Source organism: Pinus tabuliformis, chromosome 9, assembly GCF_031772625.1.
Source record: "Pinus tabuliformis cultivar Carrire ecotype Pingquan chromosome 9, CPIR1, whole genome shotgun sequence".
Classification (NCBI taxonomy): Eukaryota; Viridiplantae; Streptophyta; class Pinopsida; order Pinales; family Pinaceae; genus Pinus; species Pinus tabuliformis.
The window spans coordinates 680921572-680944471 of NC_142307.1; the positions used below are offsets into that span (position 1 = coordinate 680921572).

Sequence of the window (22900 nt, forward strand, 5' to 3'; positions counted from 1 at the left end):
ACTGAAAATGTAAGAACTCTGATAAATGAAAACAATGAAAACAGAACTGTAAGAAGAATGTGTTGTAATTGATATAACTAACCTGGATATATTGGCAATTGTTTTGTGATGTTGTCTTCAAGTTTGCTAAAGCATAAGATGCAACTTCAAGAGTGGGCGGACTTCTTTTATAGTTTTTGGCACTTGAATTTAATTGGTGGACTTGGATGGACATGGATTGCAATGACTTCATTTTGAATGTGTGGTCTGGATTTAATTTGATGTGATTTAATGGTTGGGAATTGGTTATTTGTTGATCCATGTGCTTTGATCTGTTTTAATGAGAAATAGGGTGAGTTGGGTGTCATTTATTGCAGTTATTGGGTTTGGGTGTCATTTATTGAACAAAGTGGGTTTAAATGTTATTGGGTTGGGTGTCATTTATTGAACATAGGGGTTTTAGTTGTTGAACAACACAGCAGTTATGGCTGACATACATTCCCTTTTATTATGTGCAGGTAGGGATATTTATTTGTGATACAAAGCTTCAGTTCTGATGAGTGGGAGTTGAAGTGACTGCTACTTTGTACTTCTGGAATAGACCATTTTGGAAGCATTTATGGTTTTAGCTGTTTTCTAGTTGGGTCAATATGGTTTGCACTCTTAAGTAGTAAGATACTATTTATGGACAGCTGTGGGGCCAGTCAATGTATGGGGAAATTTTGGACATAAATTAATACTTATTTATACTTAATGTTATTTATGTTTGTTTAAATATTGGTTTCAAAAGTCTCAATTTATGGTGGTTTGGTGGGACCAGTACTATATCAATTGCTGGTCCCTACACAACATTAGAAATCTCTCCTCTATATTACATAATAAATAGTTTATGAACTAGAAACAAATAAATTACAAATTAAAAATCCAAAAAATAATAAAACTTAAATTCATTCCATATATTACGTAATAAATAGTTTAGGAATTAAAAACAAATCTTAATATTTGAAACTCATTTCATAAAAACATATTTATAACTTTCAATGAGTCGGTTCCCTCTATTCCTCGTTTTTAAGCACAATCTCACAGTTCGGGAGCTTTCTCAGCTCATCAGGGATTTTTATCGAATTACAACCGTGAAGATTTAGATACTTCAGATTTTGAAGTTCTCCTAGTGTAGAAGGCAACGATTTTAGATTTTTACAGAAGTTAAGATACAAAAATTGAAGATGTGAAAGATTACCTATTTCGTCAGGTGTATCTTCAATCTCACTGAAACCCAAAAACAGAAATTCGAGGTGTGTCAGTTGCCACAATGATGTTGGCAGTGATCGTATGGCCGTGCCATGAAAGTCTAATACCCTCAAAGAGGTGAGGTTCAGTAAAAATGCTTCTGGAATTTCTTTCAATCCCTCATTTTCTCCCACATATAAAGAAACTAGTTTGGGACATCTCAACTCCTTTGCTGGCAAAAACTTAATATCATTGCCCAAAACTGATATTCGCCTGCAATTTTCTGAACCTGGGATGTCAGGGAAATGTTGAAGACTTTGACGTGCCCTCAATACACAATTCTCCTCATTTTCTGCAATATAAATAGCCATGTCATGGAGGACATCATGGACATTGATAACACCCTCTTCCACCTGGAACAAGCTGCGATTTACAAGTAACTTTACATAGCTTTCCGCCGTCTTTAAGACATAGTCATAGTTGGCATCTTCTTTGGTTTTAACTAGGCCTTCTGCGATCCATAGTTGCGCCATCGCTTCCACTGGTATAGCAGCATCTTCAGTAAACATGGCAAAGAGAAGAAAACAGTTTTTCAAGTTAGCATCGGGCAGACTGTCGTAACTCCATCTCAATCGCTGATACAAATCTCGATTAATTCGAGGATGGGTGATTGGAAAATTTAAATCCACTTTTTGCATTTGATTTAAGGCAAGCTCCCACTCATCTACAGCTGCGTTGCCCATCATAGTTGAGGCTATTACATTTATTGCCAAGGGTAACCCTTTACACTTGTCGGCTACCTGGCGCGCAATATTCTCTACATTCTTCGGAACATGGCCGTCTTCGAAAGCTACTTTTAAAAACAACTCCCAGGCCTCCTCTCTTTGTAAGGGTTGTATTTCCATGCCCTGTTTTGCATTCATCTCTTGAATCAGATCTCTATTTCGAGTTGTGAATACAAGTTTGCTCCCTTTGTTATTGCCAAACTGCACGCCCAATTCTTTCAGAGAGAGTGCCCTCCACATGTCGTCTAAAACCAAAAAGAATTTCTTGGTCTTCAAATATGCACACAACTTCATCTTCCTCATATCACCGGAACAGTTGGTCAGATCTAAATTAATTGCAGAAGCAATATCATTTTGTATTTGCAGAATTGAAAATTGAGCAACTGTAGCCCAAATGACATGATCAAAAACACCGCTAACCTTGTAGGTGTTGTAGACCTTTTTAAGCAACGTTGTTTTTCCAACTCCACCCATACCGTACACACCAATTACGCCAACATTTGGACCTTCGGAAACCCAACTCTGTAGCTGCGTCTCGGCAGATTCAATTCCCAACCCGACCAATCCGGTGTCAGGTTCGTCCTGAAGTAGTGCGTCTGCCTGTTGTGGTGCCGCAGACACAATCTGTTGAGCACTGCAAAACACGGAAAAATCGGTTCGAAACTGATCATGGAGGTCACGAATAGTACTGTTCCACTCTCGGATTTGCTTAAAGACTTTGGGCTTGCAAAAGAGGCAGTCATTGCACTGCTGCAACCACGGGCGTTGTGAGCGATGGATCAACTCTCTGGCCTCTCCAACTTTGCGTTGCATCCTTAGCAAACAATTCTTCAGAGAATCCGGTGCCTCCCTCTGCTGATGTTGGAACTGAGAGCTAATATCAAGCAAGAGGCTCTTCATACGATATAACTGCTCTTCCAGAAGCTCACGGTTGTCATCCAAATTAAATATATCGTCTATCTGTTGAATAAGTTGTTGGGTGATTGGAACAAGAATAGCGCTGCTAATGGTATTGCCTGCGGCTCCGGTTACAGTATCCATTGTTTGGACCAACAGCAAGTGAGATTAAAGCAGCATATCAGACGAAATTAGAGTATACTAGAAGAGAGCATGAATTATTAAAAAAATACAGGAGGGCAGCTTATGAATATAACAAGAAGCAGCAAACAATGACAGAAGGAGACGTCCATCGGAATGATATTGATGGAAATGTATGAAGGCTCTCCTCAGAAGCAAAGCCTCCATTCATTCACCGTGTGATGCTAAACGCTAAAATTCATTTAATAGCGAGGATGCAAATATGGCCATTGTGAGTTAGGTTCACTGGAGGGTCCACCACTAAAGTTAATGATTGACATTGACGTTGTCTTCTACATGAATCACAAATTGACATTGATGTTGTCTTCCACATGAATGACAAAGTTAAAAGAGGACCATTTTTAACAAAATTAATTATTTACCTTGCTTTTGATTATTTACCTTACTTTTGATTATCCAATCACACAGAGACCATTTTTAATTAAATTGTGGGTTCGTCTCATGCAAATGCTCATTAACAAAATCAATTATTTACTTTGCTAATTGATTTTGCTTTGCACATCGTTTACGTGTACAATATTTGAGAGTGGTGGAAGGACGTTAATGAATGCTTGACTTGCATATTGCTTTCTGTTATCTATAAAATCACGGGACCTTTCTTAAATATTAAGGCAAGTAAACGAATACTTTTTAGAGTCGGTGAGAGAAAGGGAGAGTAAGACCGAATATTACCGCAAGGAAACGAAAACTTTTTAGAGTCGGCGAGAGAAAGGGAGAGTAAAACGACTTTCAATGCAATTGTTCACTATCAAACCACCCAACCCAGAATAGGTAGAAAAGGTTATCCTTATTTCAACAAGTGTAAAGCGATTTTCAATGAAGTTGTTCACTATTAAACAATTCAGTAGAGGTAAATATCTATACTGAACTATTCACTAGAGGTAGATATCTAAATTCAGTGTAGGTAGATATTTAGAATTTCGATGAATGAAATATTTTAGATAAAAAAAAATATAATATTAAAATATATAACATATTAATATTAGCACAATCAGATTTATCAATCACTATATAAATCATATATATAATCACATTTTTCAATATAGTTGATATAGACGGATAAATTTATATTAACCATATTAATAATTATTATGTATATTTTTTTAAAAACAAATTATTTAGGATTATTAATAACTATATAAATAATAACAACGATATTCTTATATATTTATATATTTATGGTTATTATTTAATAATAATAATAATAATAATATAATATAATTATTATTATAATAATATTATTAGTAATATTAATTAACAATAATAATCTTAATAATAATTATTATTTAATAATAACAATAATTATTTTAGTAAATGTGGTTGATATATCCATAAGGCTTTATTTCTAAATATGACAGAAACCATTGATAAATATATAATTAAAAATACAATAACAATAATAATAATTTATTACTCATTTTTTTATTATAAGTGTTAAATAAATAATTACTTATTTTATTAAAAATAAATAATTTTTACTATTGCTTTTAGAAAAATATAAATATTTTATTTTATGAGTTATAACAAAAATAATAATATTAATAATAATAAAAACAACAATAATAAAAATAATAAAAATAAAAATGAATAAATAATAGTAAAATGGTTAATTATTGTTAAATAACAATAATACTTATTTATCAAATTCAAGCTTTTGTGATCCATATTTTGATTTGAAAACAATTTCGGAAGAAATCACATGGTAGATTTGGGCCGACGCTTTTTGAACCAAGCAGTGTGGTTCATCATCAGGACAAGTTATCTTGGCCTGATGATGAACTACACGGGTTGGTTCAATCTACCATGTGATTTCTTTCGAACTTGTTTTCAAATCAAAATATTTATTTATTTCTATATTCAAGCTTCTGTGATCCATAATGAATTAAGCAAAGTCTTTCGGTAGAAATCACATAAGATAAATTTTTGGCTGATGCGTTTCGAACCAACAAGAGTGGTTCATCATCAGAACTAGTTGAAGAGGCGGACCATGGAAAAAGCTTAAATAGAGACCAATGTAGAGACATAATTTCATGTAACGACTATATTTGAACTATAATATTTGAATTATGATATTAATTTGTTAATATATTAAAAACAAATATTGTTAAGTAACGGTTATATTAAACGGCTAGTTTTTGAAAAATAATATTTTTAATAATGATATTAGTTTATTAATTTATTAAAAAAAATTAATAAGTAATGGCTAGATTCAGAAAAATGATATTTAAATTATGATATTAGTTTATTAATTTATTGAAAACAATTATTAATAAGTAACCACTATATTAAACAACGAGATTTTGATAAACAATAGTTAAATTAATTAAAATAATAATAATAATCAAAGTCAAACTCTAAAGGAGGGAAGTAAAAATTTATAAAAATGACTCAAGACCTTAATCGAGATCAGATCATTTGATAAATAAAATAATTAATGGAAAAAAATAATATATAAACAAGTCTATATATATATATATATATATATATATATATATATATATATATATATATAAAGAAAAATAGAAACATATATATATATATACCCAAAGAAAAGTAATCAATAAATAAAAAAGGGTCAACAATAAAATATGGGGTTGAGGCCCATTAAAGAAATAACAAAAATACTAAAAGGAGTTAAGAACTAATATGACGACAAAATACATAAAAAACATGAAGGATCAAGAAAATAAACTGTAATGAAGAATAAATCAACAAAAATACTATAAAAAGGATGCCAATACCTACATAGATAAACAAACAAACAAAATAAATCCCAAAAAGAAGCCTAAAAAAAAAAACTAGGAGGACAGGACACAAACCCAACTTCTACTAATATTCCAACCATCATCTCTATTCAAATTATTGGGCCTTTTTTCAATTTCTAGGGCCTCCCTCAATTTACGATGATGGAAATGACTAACCCTAGCAACGACTTGGGCCTCCTCAATGCAGATGTGATGCTTAGATTTATCAACATGCTCCACCAGAGTAGAGGAGCGGGTCCTGCCATGCTTGATGTCAGCAACATGCTCATGAATCCTTTGATTAATCAAGCAATCAATCTGACCAATGTAGGGAGTCCCACAAGAGCATGGGATAACATAAACACCCTTCATATTCTTGGGGTCCACTGGGTCTTTTACAGATATAAGGGAGCTCCAGATGGTATTTAAAGGCCTAAAGGTTGAAGCCACCTTATGCTTCCTTAGGACCCTTGCAATCTTGTGAGTGGTCACTTGGATAAAAGGAAGATGAACACTAGAAAATCGATCCTTGGTATCTTTCTTAGCACTAGGACCTATTTCAACTCTCAGGGAAGCCTTAGTACATTGGTGTCTACTATACCCATTATTAAAGAAAACACTTAGGAGATGTGTTTTCTCTTCATTGAGATGGTTCTCATCAGAAATTCTCAACGCTCTAGTCGCTAAGGTGTTGAGAACACCAAGATTTTGAGTTGGGAAATGATGAGAATTAACATGAAGATATTGTTCTGTATGAGATTTATTACGAAATACCTGATGAGAGAAAGAGCCATTATCATTCATTGAGAGGAGGATGTCAAGGAAGGGAAGACTACCATTACATTCAAATTCCATGGTGAACTTTATAAAACTAGATTGATTGTTAAGATGGAGGAAAAATAGTTCCAAATTTTCTTTACCATGGGACTAGATGACACAAGTGTCATTGTTATGAAACCAGCTCACAAAAAGATAGAAAAGAGAGATCCACGACTTAGAATTCAGCCTCTTCGAGGGGGCAACCTCCTTTACATTACATAAATGAACAATTCTTGGATGATACAAATGAAAATACCTCCTTTCTATATATAGGAGTCTAAGTGGTCCCAATACAATCAAAGCCTACATAACAATAATATTGTAGGGCACAACAATAACAATAGTGGGCTTCTATGTGGCACAATAGTAACAATATGGGCACTACATGGGTACATCAATATAAATAAGGGGTATAACTACAATAGTAATGGGGTAATCACTAGTATTATAGGGACCCAACATGCCCCTCTCCTTCAAAAAAGTGTTGTCCTCAACGCTTGAGTAGTTCAGGATACTTCTGCATAAAATTCTCGTCCTCCCATGTGGAATCTTCAGCGGATAAGTTCTTCCACTTGATAAGGTACTCTGAAATTGATCGATTTCGTAGCTGTCGAGTTCTTGTTTCTATAACTGCTTCCGGTTCCAATATAATTTTTCCTTCTTCGTCAAGTTCTGGCAATATTGTTTGAACTGGGAGCTTGTCACCTATAACCTTCTTTAAGCATGAAACATGGAAAACTGGGTGCAATCGAGAAGCTGCAGGAAGCTCCAATTTGTATGCCATAGTACCAATCTTTTGCAACACCTTGTACGGACCATAATACTTTGGTGATAATTTATTATCCTTCTTAGCTTGCTTGAGGGACATTTGCTTATATGGTTGTAGCCGTAGGAATACCCAATCACCTACATCAAAACTTCTTTCACTGCGATGTTGATCTGCCTGTTGTTTCATTCTATTCTGTGCCAACACAAGGTTATCCTTTAAGAGTTGGAGGACTTGTTGTTGATGTTCGATGTGATGTTCCACTGCCTGAACCTTAGAATTTTCTCTTAAATATGATGTGATGGATGGTGGTTGATACCCATAAAGTGCCATAAATGGGGTCATTTTTGTTGCTGTATGAAAGGAAGTGTTATACCACCATTCAGCCAGAGGCAACCATTTGACCCATTGTGTCTGTTTATCAGATACAAAGCAACGAAGATATCCTTCCAAACATTTGTTTACTATCTCAGTTTGCCCATCAGATTGAGGATGATAAGATGAGCTATGAGCTAACTGAGTACCAAGACAAGAAAATAATTCTGTCCAAAAATTTCCAGTGAAAATGGGATCTCTGTCACTTACAATAATCTTTGGGTTTCCATGTAGCTTTTGAATTGTTTCCATAAATGCAGTAGAAACTGTACTGGCTTTAAATGGATGTGATAATGCACAAAAGTGTGCATACTTGGTAAGTCTGTCAACTACCACCATGATGACACTCTTTCCCTCAGACTTGGGTAAACCTGTGATAAAATCCATTGATACCTCCTCCCAACGTTGGCTTGGAATGGATAAAGGTTGTAATAGACCCGGTGTCTTAATTGTTTCAACTTTATTTTGCTGGCAAACCAAACATTCTGCCACAAACTTTTGAATATCTGATTTAAGGCCATCCCAAAAAAATTCCTTCTTAACCCTGTGGTAAGTTTTTAAAAATCCTGAGTGCCCTCCTAAGGGAGAAGTGTGCAATTCCATAAGAATCTTTTGTTTTAGCTGGGAATTCTTACAGAGGTATAAGCGATCTTTGTACCATAACGAATCATTTTTCCAGCTAAATGTATCAGATGTACTGGAATCTTGTTGTAGCTTTCGAATAAGTGCCCACACTTCTTCGTCATTCTTCCATTCCTCCCTTGCTTCATTTATCCAATCTGGTTGGATAATAGAAATGGCGCACAACAATGCTTCCACATCCTCATCCTTTCTTGAGAGTGCATCTGCCACCACATTTTGCTTCCCCTTTTTGTAGATGATTTCAAAGTCATAACCCAACATCTTTGTGACCCACTTTTGTTGCTCTTCAGAGGATAATCTTTGTTCTAAAAAGTATTTAAGGCTATCATGATCTGTTTTTACCTTGAAGTGTCTTCCCATTAGGTAGGGTCGCCATTTCTTAAGTGCATGGAGTATTGCCAACATTTCCTTCTCATAAATAGCTTTTCTTAAAAACTTTCCCTTGATTGGACGACTTTCAAAAGCAATGGGTCTTTCATCTTGCATTAGAACAGCACCAATTCCATTTCCTGAAGCATCACATTCCACAATAAAGGTTTTTGTGAAGTCCGGTGTAGCTAAGACCGGTGCTTGGCACATTGCCTCTTTAAGATGTTCAAAGGCCTTTGTTGCTTCCGGAGTCCATGAAAATGCATCTTTCTTCAATAATGTTGTTAGAGGTGCTGCTATTCTCCCATAATTCTTAACAAACTTGCGATAATACCCTGTCAACCCAAGAAATCCTCGCAAATGCTTTATGGATGTGGGGATTTTCCATTCCTTAATGGCTTTAATTTTGCTAGGGTCTACCTTAACTCCTTCATGAGATACAATATGACCCAAATATTCCACCTCCTGGACTCCAAAGAAACATTTGGATCTTTTTGCATATAATTGTTTCTCCTCCAATAGTTGTAGCACCCTGTCAACATGTTCAACATGATCCTTCCAAGACTTGCTGTAGATAAGTATATCATCAAAAAATACTAACACAAATTTTCTAAGGAATGGTTTGAAAATTGAATTCATCAAACCTTGAAATGTTGAAGGTGCATTGGTAAGGCCAAAAGGCATGACCAAAAATTCATAATGACCCTCATGAGTTCTAAATGCCGTTTTCGGAATGTCTTCAATCTTCATTCTGATTTGATGATATCCTGAACGAAGATCCAACTTGGTGAAGTAAATTGATCCATGCAATTCATCCAGTAATTCATCAATGACAGGAATGGGGAACTTATCTTTAATAGTGAGCTTGTTGAGCTCCCTATAATCCGGACACATGCGCCATGATCCATCCTTCTTGTGCACCAATACTACTGGAGCAGAGAAAGAACTTTGACTCGGTTGAATTATACCAGCCTCTAGCATTTCTGCAACCATACGTTCAATTTCACTTTTTTGGACATAGGGATATCTGTACGGCCTGATGTTTGGAGGAACACTTCCTGGAATCAGATGAATAGCATGATCATGATCACGCATAGGTGGGAGACCTTTGGGAGTCTCAAATACCTTGGAATGATTGTCCAGGACTTTTTGGAGATCTGGAGAAATAGATGATTCTAATGTGGAAACATCTAGCGAACATAATTGTGCAATTACACCCTTTGCTCCTTTTTTAGAAGCTTTGTCATACCATTAGAGCTGATTATCTTTCCTGGTTTCCCTGCAATACCCCTTAATTCAACTTCCTTTCCTTCCACAGAAAATTTCATGAAAAGTTCTTGAAAATTAAAAGCTATTGTACCCAAGGATTGTAGCCATTGGACTCCTAGTACAACATCAGCACCTCCCATTGGAATGGAAAGCATTGGGCTAGTCAATACATATTCTCCCATGGATAGCTTGATATTATGGCACTTTCCAGAGCAATTTATTGTTCCTCCATTTGCAATCATCACTTGACACTCTGGTGCTGGATATAGGAAGCAATTCAATTCTTTTGCTACCCTACAATGAATAAAATTGTGGGTGCTTCCTGAATCAATCAACACTATTACCTTTTTCTTCTTGATTTGTCCTTCTATCTTGATGGTTTGAGGAGTGGTAATTCCCGCCAATGCATTACAAGATATGGTCGGATTTATTTGTTCTTCATCTAGGCTTTGTTCCTGGAATATATCCTCTTCTTTTGACCTTTCTTGCTCCTTTTCTTCTTCCTCTTCACAATCTATGTAGAATAATTTCTTCTCAGCACACTTATGACCTTTTGTGTATTTGCTATCACAATTGTAACAAAGCCCTTTTGCTCTTTTTTCTTCCAATTGTTGTGGTGTCAACCTTGTAGGTTGTGGAAGACTATGGGCAACAACACTTCCATCTTTATAGTTGTGAATGGTATGCTTCCTAGTTGCCATAATTTTGCTTTCCATTTTTCTTGCTAACCTGAATGCCTTCTCTAATGAATCAGGTTCCCAAAGGCGCACATCATGTTGGATATTATCCTTTAAAGACCCTATGAACACATCAATCCTATGCTCCTCTGGAATATCTTTTACCCTTATGTTCAATTTTTGGAACTCCTCAATGTGCTCCATTATTGAACCCTTTTGTTTGAGATTATCAATTGGCTAAAAAAAGTGTTGCTTTTTGTATCCTCATAATGTGCTATCAATTCTTCCGTAAAAATTGCCCAAGTGATAAATTGTTTACGAGAACAAAGCCATTGATACCATACAAACTGATTTGGTTCCAAATATAAAGTTGCCGTACGTACCTTTTGTGGGTTTTGCACATTATTGAGATCGAAGAATTGCTCCATCTGTAATATCCATGTGGCGGGATCCTTGCCATCAAACTTCCTCATATCGATTTTTGGAACATGGTGAGTCTTCGATCCAACATTAGAGTCTATGGAATCATGATTAACATTTCTTTTGTTCTCATCATGAGTTTCCTTTACTACCTTTTCACCATTAGTGACCCTTTCTTGTAGCAACTTCTTCAATTCATCCATCTTATCATCCATGCCATCAATTTTAGCGTCCATGCCATTCACCTTAGCTTCCATGCCATCCATCTTAGCTTCCATGCCATCCATCTTAGCTTCCATGCCATCCATCTTAGCTTCCATGCCCTTTATCTTAGATTCCACGCCATTTACCTTAGATTCCACGCCATTTATCTTAGATTCCACGCCACTTATCTTAGCTTCTGTTAGCTTTTGTGAGCGTGACATTTGTTGCACTTGTTCTTGTAATTTTGATATATCATGTAGCATTTCTTCCTCTTCTTCATGAGTCATGCTAGAGCTTTCAGGCTCCTTACTAGGTGTTTTCATTTTCTTTCCTCGGGGCATCAGTTATCGATAATAATGCTTTACTATGCCCTTTGAATTCTGTTAAACCAAGCTTACACAAAAATTTAAAAAAAAACTACACACCTTTTTTCACTTTATAGAAGCCTGATATTGAATCTGCTGTATCTCTGTAATTTCGTATCATCCAGTTCTGAAATTGCTATCTGTAGTAGCCTTCTGCGTCCTCTTTCCAATGCCACAAGTCTGAGCCAAATTGGATTCTCCAAGGAAGGGTTATGTGAAATCTCCCACAGTGACTTGCTTTTAGACTAGTTTAGTAGAGCGAAATTGTACGACGTGCCACGAGTCACTGTTTCAACCTTTGAATCTGAAACTCACCCACAAGAAACTACAGTCCGTCCTCTTTCTGTACCTTTTTACGAAATTTCAATCCGATCCTCAGAGAGAGAGTTATGACGATTTTCCCCAGGTCACCTGTTTTGAATGTAATTCAGGAGTCTGCAAAAAGGCCAAATTCCTCAGATCATATCTCCGAAAATATCGCGCTAAAATCTCTGAAATTTGGACCCGAGGTTCAGCGCCAATTCTTCTCAAATGGGTTTTTTTTGCGACTTCTGAAACGTCACAGAAAAAAAGTTATAGCGAAAATGCCACGATGACCTGTTTGGAGCAGCGAAACCCTAGAATCCAAAGCTCTGATACCAAATGTTATGAAACCAGCTCACAAAAAGATAGAAAAGAGAGATCCACGACTTAGAATTCAGCCTCTTCGAGGGGGCAACCTCCTTTACATTACATAAATGAACAATTCTTGGATGATACAAATGAAAATACCTCCTTTCTATATATAGGAGTCTAAGTGGTCCCAATACAATCAAAGCCTACATAACAATAATATTGTAGGGCACAACAATAACAATAGTGGGCTTCTATGTGGCACAATAGTAACAATATGGGCACTACATGGGTACATCAATATAAATAAGGGGTATAACTACAATAGTAATGGGGTAATCACTAGTATTATAGGGACCCAACAGTCATCCACAAACCTCTTCCACATCTTAGGCAGAAGACGAGAAGAACATAAGGCCTTTGATTCAAAATCCTCCATGAATAGATTAGCTGTCACAGGGGAGAGGGGGGAACCCATGGCGACACCGCAAGTTTGCTCATAGAATTCCCCATCGAATGAAAAGAAAGTAGAAGAAGACAAATACCAACTAAAGAAGCTGTATCAGGATCTGTGATGCGTTTGATGACTTTGATGGCCTCAATGATAGGGATATTAGTGTATAGGGAGACCACATCGAAGCTCACAAGCTTGTCATCTGGATCAAGCTTGAAACTCTTTAACTCATTAACAAACGATCCAGAGTCCTTGACGAAGGAATATGTATGGCCAACAAGGGGCTTAAGCTTTTGGGCTAAATATTTAGTAAGAAGATAAGTTGGCCCTCCTATCGTGTTGACAATGGGTCTTAGAGGAGCCTCTTCCTTATGAATCTTTGGAAGACCATAGATTCTAGGGGTAAGAGGGAAACTTTCAATAAGCTTATGACTGAACGAGCTCACCGAGCTAGTAGCCTTTAAAACAAGAGCCACACTTTTGGAAATATTCTTCATGGGATCCTTGTTGAGTTTCCCGTAGCTCCCGCTATTATGGAGGTGGTCCAACATCTTCCGATGGTAATCATCTTTATCAAGAATAACCATAACACCACCATTGTCTGCTTTGAGAACAACAATATTCTTATTATTGTTTAACGATTTGAGAGCATCAAACTCAGGTTTGCTGATGTTGTTCTTGGGGGGCTTTTCCTTTCTGAGGACAACCACACAGTCTTGACAAATGATATCTTTAGTGATGTCTAGTAAGTATCTAGTACCATATTCAATTTCACAGATGATATCGTCGACCGAAATATTTCTAGGAGCAAGAGAAAAATTTAAACCTTTCTCCAAAAGACTAAAAACAGGGGGATCAAAAGAAAAGCTAGAGAGCTTGACAACCCTATTACTATAAGAGGAAAGAAAATTAGAACAAACAATATTATCCAATCCTAGAGTCTTATTACCTATCCTATTATTATTACAATTATCAAAATTGAAAACAGAGTCACTAACCTCATTAATAATATTATTATTATTATTATCGAAGCATAAATTATTATTGCTATTCCTAATATTATTATTCCTATCCGAGGTGAAAAATGCAGTCACTATTATTATTATTACTATTAAACCAATTAGTATTAGTATTATTATTATTATTCAATTGAATATTATTATTAATAGAACCACTTCCATTATTTTTGAAACCAACAGAACCAAAGAAGAATTAACAGACAACGAACCTGAGGGAATCCGACCCAGAGAATACGAGATTGTTCCAGCTTCATCTTCGATGGCGGAAGGGTGAGAAACACCGTCAACCCAAGATCGGAGAGCAAATATATGATTAGAATTAATTTTGCTTCTGGAAGGACCATGAAAGAAACTAGACTCATTAGGCTTTGAGATCAATTTCTCCTAGAGCTTACTGAACTTCTTGGACTAATTTAGTCGTTTAATATAACTGTTACTTAATAATATTTGTTTTTAATATATTAATAAATTGATAGCATAATTTAAATATTATAGTTCAAATATAGTCGTTACTTGAAATTATGTCTCTACATTGCTCTCTATTTAAGCCTTTGCCATGGTCTGTGTCTTCATCTGGTCCTGATGATTTACCACACTTGTTCGTTCAAAACGCATTGGCCAAAAATTTCTCTTATGTGATTTCTACCGAAAGACTTTGCTTAATATTTATTTACTTAAATATTGGTAAATAATAATAATATGAATATTAATTAATTAAATAATAATAATAATAATAATTAATTCATTTTTACATAATAATAATTAATTATTTGCCACAATGTGACGTTGGATCATGGTTGATTGATCCAAATTGGATCCTAGAACACTCTCCAAGTTTTCACGAACAATTCAAAAATTATGCCAAAGGTTACAAATCTTGTGCATATCAATCTTATCAAAGGTATCCTAGTAACAGTTGCAATTGGTGGTCAGCGTGGAGCAACGAGGACCGTCGGTCAAGCACGCAGACCATCGGCCCATGGTAATGCGTGCTATCGCAAATTAGTAGAATCAGAGGCCATTTCGAGAAACGGGGGTCGTTTCTGATATGCTATTAGTGACAAGTCGCTGATTGCATATCGCAGGGAAATCCCCTCAAAGAAGGAAAGGCCGCAAGAAATCACAACTGAAATATCATAAAACGCAACGGATATTGTTCCAATTCCGTCAGAAGCGAGATTCCACAAAACCAACAGGATATTGGAGGGGCTTCGAGCGGTAAGTGGTTTCAATCGAGTTCCGCCCAATGCCATACAACGAGCACCATGCATCCCGGGGAAGAGAGAGAGAACTGCTCACTTCGGATGGGTAAACATCATGTTACTTAGCCGCCCGATATGAACGATGACCGATGGATCTGGGGTCCCCAGTTCAACGGCGGAGGCGCGTTCTGATGGATGACCGGATTTGACAAGGTTATGAAGCGAGTTCACATAGGAGTTGAAGTCCGATATGGATGATGCATTGGCAGAAGGTTGTGTTTCATGGGCATTCTTGGAGTTAATGGAAAAAATGTCGTTCAAATATGTCCAAGAGAAATGACACTCATCCGTTAGGAAATAGGTGGCCACCTCCCTATGAGGCATTGCATAGTGACTGATTACGCAGGACAGAGGGATTCAAATGGACAGAAGCAGAAACGAACAGTTAGAAAGTAGATTGGCTTAAAAGCCACAAACTGATAGAGTTGAGTAAGCAGTAAGTTAAGAGCAGAGACCAGTAGGCAGTAAGCCGAAAGTAGAGAGAAGAAGCCAAGCTAACCTACAGAAAGAAAAGGTAGCATCGAGTCAGGATTAAGACAGAGACAGAGAGAGTGAGAGATTCTATGTACTCCAAAGACGACTTGAGAGGTTCAAGCGAACTCCTCTGTATATGCCTGTCATGTATGAGTCTTAGATTGGGCTCATACTACTATGACCGATAGAAGTCCAGAGTCAGTAAGGAGTGTCTGTGTACTCCAGAGACTTGGGGGGTCCAAGTACAGTCTTGCTGATTTATATTTGTTGTGTGAGACTCAAATTGAGCTCACTATTGTAAAAACTCTACTTGAAAACATAATAGATAGTCCACCACTGAAGGCTGGACCAGGAGACGTAGCCCAGGAGTATTGGGTAAAATCCTTATTAAACTTGTTGTGTTTATATGTTTTCCTGTTATGTTTTCTTTAACTGCTTCATTGCCTGTGTATTTCGCAATCTTATTGATTCGTTGCATAAAATAACATAGGCACATCCATGCACATGAGTCTATAATACCTTATTAATTATCTTAGATCGATTCCAGATCAAGTGGTATCAGAGCTCTAGGTTGCTAAGGTTAGATAAGCTATTGCTAGATTTTTTTTGTTGAATGCTAACTAGGACAAAGCTTAAATTAGGAGAAGGAGAGTTGGTTGAAGCTAACCCAGAAATTGGAAGAGTCTATCCCAGGAGGAAAATGGCAGAAGAAAGTCCTTTGGAATCAAACTCCTAGTTCATGGACAGTTTCATGACCATGAGAGCCATGGTAGAAGAAATGTATAGAGATTTCAAGAAAGGGAGAGGTGAAGATTCTTCAACCTCCAAACCAAATAAAGGAGTAGAAGTACCTCTTCTAGTTGCCCACCCAGAAGGCAAAGGAAAAGAGGAAAAGCCCTCTCCACCATCTCCCCTAGAATCACCTTCATCATCATCTTCTTCACATAAAGAAAGCCCTGAAAAGAAAAAGAAGAAACCTTCTTTGATTAAATTAGATGTGAAGTTTGATTTTCCAGTTTATGATGGAGAATTGAATGCAGAAAAGCTAGATAACTGGATTAGACAGATTGATTTATATTGCAGAGTGAAAAACATCGATTCAGAAAGGAGAAAGATTTAGCTGGCTGACCTACGCCTTGGAGGCACCACCCTAGTATGGTGGGAAGGCAGAACATAAGTTGATTTGAAGAAGCATGGTAAAATTATTTCTACCTAGAATGAATTTGTTTCTGCCATTAAAAAATAATTCTATCCACTAGCTTATATTCAGCAAGCGATGATGAGTTCACAAACTCTTCACCAATTAAAAGGGCAAAGTGTACAAAGCTACACCCAAGAACTTAGAAAAAGAGATTTGATTCTAGGAATTTCTTTAGACTCACCTGAAACTTTGCTGAAGTATATAGGTGGTCTACACAGCTATTTAAAGCACACCATTATCATGTTTAACCCTACTAGCATAGATGAGGTATCTGTTTAGGCTACACATCTAGAGGCTAGGGGAAAGAATGTGAACCCAGAAGTTGGGGGATCGTCAAAACCCATTGCAAGTAAGAACAAGGAAAAGAGAAAGCAGAAACGGAAAGAGAGGAAGACAAATGTTGTACAAAAGACCAAACCTTCATGCACTCACTGCAAGAAGGATGGGCATGACGATGAATATTGCTGGATTCTGCATCCGGAGCTGAGGCCCAAGAAGTTCGATGGCAAAAATAAGAAGACTGCTGCAACTATTAAGAAGGATTTGGGGTTAGACTCAGGGGATGAAACAACAATCACAACCACAGGTATAAAAGGTAAAAATTCTGAAGCATCTACTAGTAATTCTACACAATCTACTGATAATGAAGAAAATGAGAGGAAAAGACATGAGATTTTTCATATTAGAGTTATTTCCAAGCATCAAAAGATTGATACTTTATTTGATAGTGGCTCACAAGTAAACTTAATTTCTGAAGTAATTGTAAAGAAGTTGGGATTACTAACCACACCTCACAAGAAGCCATATCCATTCGGTTGGGTATATGATAAAGCAAAGCTACAAGTGACTAGACAATGTAAACTTAGGTTTTCTTTTGGTTCAGCATTTGTAGACGAGGTTGAGTTAGATATTGTTCCCTTGGATATATGTGGAATTGTTTTAGGAAGTCCTTACTTGTATGATAGAAAAGCCATTTTCTATAGAGCTGAAAACAAGTATCAACTCGTTAAAGATGGAATTGAATATATTGTAAGAGCTCATAAACTCAAGAATAATTATACTCTCATAAACTCAGGGCAGATGAAAAGAATTGTAAATTCATGCAAACAATTTTTACTGATGATTGTAAAGGAAAATAAACCTGATGAAACCAATGTATTTGAGGGCTGTAATGCTAAACAACAAGCCGATTTAGAAAAAGTTGTTTCAAAATATGATATGCTATTTCAAGAACCTAAAGGTCTGCCACCCAAAAAGGAAATAGTACATGATATTAATTTGCAGCAAGATGCTCCATTGCCTAACAATGGAATGTACAGGTTGTCCACTTTAGAGAATATAGAAATCAAGAAGCAGGTACAGGAGTTGCTCAAGAAAGGGTTCATAAGACCTAGCACATCACCATGTGGGTCTCCAATCGTCTTGGTGAGAAAGAAAGATGGCTCATGGAGAATGTGCATTGATTACCGAGCACTGAATAAAATAACAATAAAAAATCGTTATCCCCTTCCTTGCATAGATGATCTATTAGATCAGTTGAAAGAAGTTGTTTACTTTTCCAAGTTGGACTTGCATAGTGGCTAACATCAGGTCAGAGTTGCAGAGCAAGATGCATGGAAGACTGCTTTCAAAACAAAGCAGGGATTGTATGAGTAGTTAGTTATGCCTTCTGGCTTAACTAATGCTCCTGCTACTTTCATGAGAGTAATGAATGATGTACTCAGGCCTTTTATTGATGATTTTTTCATTGTATATCTAGATGAAATTCTTGTATTTAGTAAAACATGGGAAGAACATTTGAAGCATGTAAAGAAGACTCTAGATGTTTTGAAAAAAGAAAATCTTTATGTTAAGCTATCAAAATGTGAATTTTGCAAAACATCTCTGAATTATTTGGGTCATATTGTAGGGGGTGGTGAATTGAAGATAGATCCCTCTAAGGTTGAAGTCATTGTAAACTGGCCTAAACCAAATCTGCTACAGAAGTGAGAAGCTTCCTAGGAGCAGCAAAGTATTGGAGAAAGTTTATTGCTAACTTTTCCTTGATTACAGCTCCCTTACATGCTTTAACAAGATTGAACAAGGTGTTTCAATGGGGAGGCAAACAACATAAATCCTTTGACACCTTAAAAGAAAATATTAGTACAACACTAGTACTAGCACTGCCCGATCTTCAAAGACACTTTGACAGATGCCAGTGACTATGCCATGGGAGCAGTGTTGATGCAACACAGTAAACCCATATGTTATCATTATGAGACATTTAATTCTGCAGTAGTTAATTATCCCACATATGATAAAGAATTGTATGCATTAGTACAGAGTGTGAAAAAGTGGAAACATTATCTAATGGGAAAATAGACAGTTATACATACTAATCTTCAACCACTTCAATATTTACGCTCACAAATTAAGTTGTAGCAATCAAGACACTATAGGTGGATGGGTTTTCTACAACAGTTTCATCTTGTCATCAGATATAAAAAGGGCATACACAATAAAGTTGCAGATATGTTGTCCAGACCAATCATAAATGCATCTACTATACTTAAGCATAACTTAGTATTGCATGAAAGCTACATTGAACAGTATGCTCAAGATATAGATTTTAAAGATGTATATGCAACTTTAAGTCATGGAAAACAAGTAGAAGAATTGGATTATCATGTTAAGGACCAACTCTTGTATCATTTTGGAAAGTTATGCATTCCTCAAACCAAAAGAGTAAAGATAATTCGAGAAGCACACACTTCTCTAATATCAGGTCACTTTGGTGTAAGTAAAACAGTTGCACAGCTGCAAAGATTTTGTTATTGGCCAAAAATGAATGAAACCATTTCTAGATATGTAAGAGGGTGTACCATGTGTGCTAAAAGCAAGCCCAACAATAGAAAAATAGACTTGTACGCTCCACTTCTAGTTCCTTCTCATCCTTGGGAAAGTGTTTCCATAGACTTTATTGGTGGACTACCTAAATCTAGAATATGTCATGACTATTTATATGTTATTGTGGATAGGTTCAACAAAATGTGTATTTTAATACCCTGTAACAAATAGATTACAACTGAACAAACAACAAAGTTGTTCTTTCAGCATGCATGGGTTCATTTTGGATTACCCATTTCCATTGTATCTAATCGAGATTCCCAATTTGATGGGAAATTTTGGTCAAGTCTGTGGGAATTGATGGACACCAGACTGAAGTAGAGCACAACCTTTCATCCACAAACAGATGGAAAAATAGAGGTGGTCAATAGGACAGTGATCCAGTTGCTTAGAGGCTATTGCAGCAAGCATCCCAAGATTTGGGATGAACATTTGTGTTATGTACAACATGCTTACAACCGGGCTAAACATTCTTCTACACAGAGGTCTCCTTTTAAGACTTGTTTTGGTTTCACACCAAGGTCTCCCTTAGATTTTGTCTTTGGTAAAGACATAGCGGTTGATGGACATAGTGATGTGGACAAGGCAACCAAGTTCATTGAACAAATCCAAGAGATTCACTAGGAATTATAGGAATAGCTGGAAAAGAGCCAACCCAAGTACAAGGCAAGGCATGATAAGCATCAGATTAAGCATAGTTTCCAAGTTGGTGATCAAGTCTGGCTATATATCAGCAAAGACAAAATGCAAGGTGAAGGTAAGAAGCTGAAGCCAATAAGGTATGGACCCTTCAAGATACTTGAGAAAATCGGTGAGAATGCTTTTTGCCTTGACTTTCCAGCTTACATGAACATTTATTCAGTAGTTAATGCAGAAAGATTGAGACTATTTGAACCTTCATTAATTGAATATCCCGAAGAGTAGAGTCAATTGCTTTCTATTGATGATCTGTTTCCTGAATATCTCAATGAATGGCAGGAAGATACAATTCTGGAAAAAAAGGTGAGAACTACACGTAGAGGGGATGTTGAGTACCTCAGGATTGGACTCAGAGGTTCAAAACCAAGCAGTGCAAGATGGATAGAAATTGGGCAAATGAGGAATCTATATCCTCACTTGATTGATGCTTAAAAAAAAAACCAACTTTTGGTGGTCCAAAAGCTTTTTCAGTGGGAAAGCATGATCCAAATTGGATCCTAGAACACTCTCCAAGTTTTCATGAACTCTTCAAAAATTATGCCAAAGGTTACAAATCTTGTGAAGATCAAGCTTATCAAAGGTATCCTCGTAACAGTTTCAATTTGTGGTCAGTGCGGAGCAACGAGGACCTTCAGTCAAGCACGCAGATCGTCGGCCCATGGTAACACGAACTATCGCAAATTAGAAGAATCAGAGGCCATTTCGAGAAACAGGGTTCGTTTCCGATATGCGACTAGTGACAAGTCGCTAATCGCATATCGCAGGGCAAACCCCTCAAGGAAGGAAAGGTCGCAAGCAATCAGACCCGAAATATCATAAAATGCAACGAATATTGTTATGATTCCGTCAGAAGCGGGATTCCACAAAACCAACAAGGTATAGGAGGAGCTTCGAGCGGTAAGCGATTTCAACCGAGTTCCGCCCGATGCCATACAACGAGCACCACGTGTCCCAGGGAAGATAGAGAGAACCACTCACATCAGACGGGTAAAGATCATGTTACTTAGCCACCCGACATGTACGATGACCGACGGATCTGGGGCCCCCAGATCAACGACAGAGGCGCGTTCCAATGGATGACCGAATTTGAAAAGGTTATGAAGTGAGGTCACATAGGAGTTGAAGTCCGATATGGACGATGTGTTGGCAGAAGATCATGTTTCGTGGGCATTCTTGGAGTTAATGGAAAAAACGGTCGTTTCAAATATGTCCAAGAGAACTGACACTCATCTATTAGGAAATAGGTGGCCACCTCCCAGTGAGGCATTATACAGTGACTGATTATGCAGGATAGAGGGATTCAAACAAACAGAGGCAGGGGAACCGAAAAGCTGGGAAGTGGAAATGAACATTCAGAAAGCAGATTGGCTTAAAAGCCACAAACTGACAGAGTTGAGTAAGCAGTAAGCTAAGGGTAGAGAGAAGTAGGCAGTAATCTGAAAGAAGAGAGAAGAAGTTGAGCTGAGCTACAGAAGCAAAGTCAGCATCGATCTAGGATTAAGACAGAGACAGAGAGAGTCAGAGAGTCTGTGTACTCTAGAGACGACTTGAGAGGCTCAAGTGAACTCCTCTGTATATGCCTGTCATGTATGAGTCTCAGATTGGGCTCATACTACTGTGACCAATAGAGGTCCAGAGTCAGTAAGGAGAGTCTGTGTACTCCAGAGACTTGGGGGATCCAAGTACAGTCTTGTTGATTTATATCTGTTGTGTGAGACTCAAATTGAGCTCACTATTGTAAAAAATCTACTTGAAAACATAATAGAGAGGCCACCACTGAAGGCTGGACCAGGAGATGTAGCCCAGGAGTATTGGGTGAACTCCTTATTAAACTTGTTGTGTTTATATGTTTTCCTGTTATGTTTTCTTTAACTACTTCATTGCCTGTGTATTTCGCAATCTTATCGATTCGTTGCATAAAACAACATAGGCACATCCATGCACATGAGTCTGTAATACCTTATTAATTATCTTAGAACAATTCCAGGTCATTGATTATGGCTGACCATGTTTGAATTTCATATGGAGACAATCTTTGTCAAAAAGTGACATTTGAGCATGCTTGACCATGGTTGACTATGATTCACCATGTTTGACCCAAAGGAATAAGAAACCATTTGGATTAATACTAAAAACACAATATTGACAATGGTTGTCCACGATTGGCCATGGTTGACCATGTTTGATTCTATAAAACATGGTTGACCATGATAAATAAACCCAAGGGATTTATTATATAAACCCAAGGGAATAATAAACCTAAGGGATAACAATTATCAACCCAATGGATATAAAACCCTAACATCAATATTATAAACCCTAAAATAAACATGGTTGACCATGGTTGATTTCCATATAGAGACAATCATTGTCACAATCCAACGTTGGACCATGGATGACCATGATTTGCTTCCATATTGAGACAATCTTTGTTAGAACACAACGTTAGACCATGGTTGACCATGGTTGATTTCCATATCTAGCCTTGTTTGGACATGGTTGAACATGGTTGGTTATGATTGACCATGGTTGAAAATGATTAATATTATAA

General features: G+C 36.8%; 1 protein-coding gene across 1 annotated transcript; it reads right to left on the reverse strand.

The window, feature by feature from the left end:
* Positions 1-1034: 1034 nt before the first annotated feature.
* On the reverse strand, positions 1035-3035 carry LOC149150495 (disease resistance protein RPS5-like). The gene has a single exon (XM_089442823.1). The coding sequence runs from the start codon at positions 3033-3035 to the stop codon at positions 1035-1037; it is 2001 nt and encodes a 666-aa protein (XP_089298949.1).
* Positions 3036-22900: the final 19865 nt, after the last annotated feature.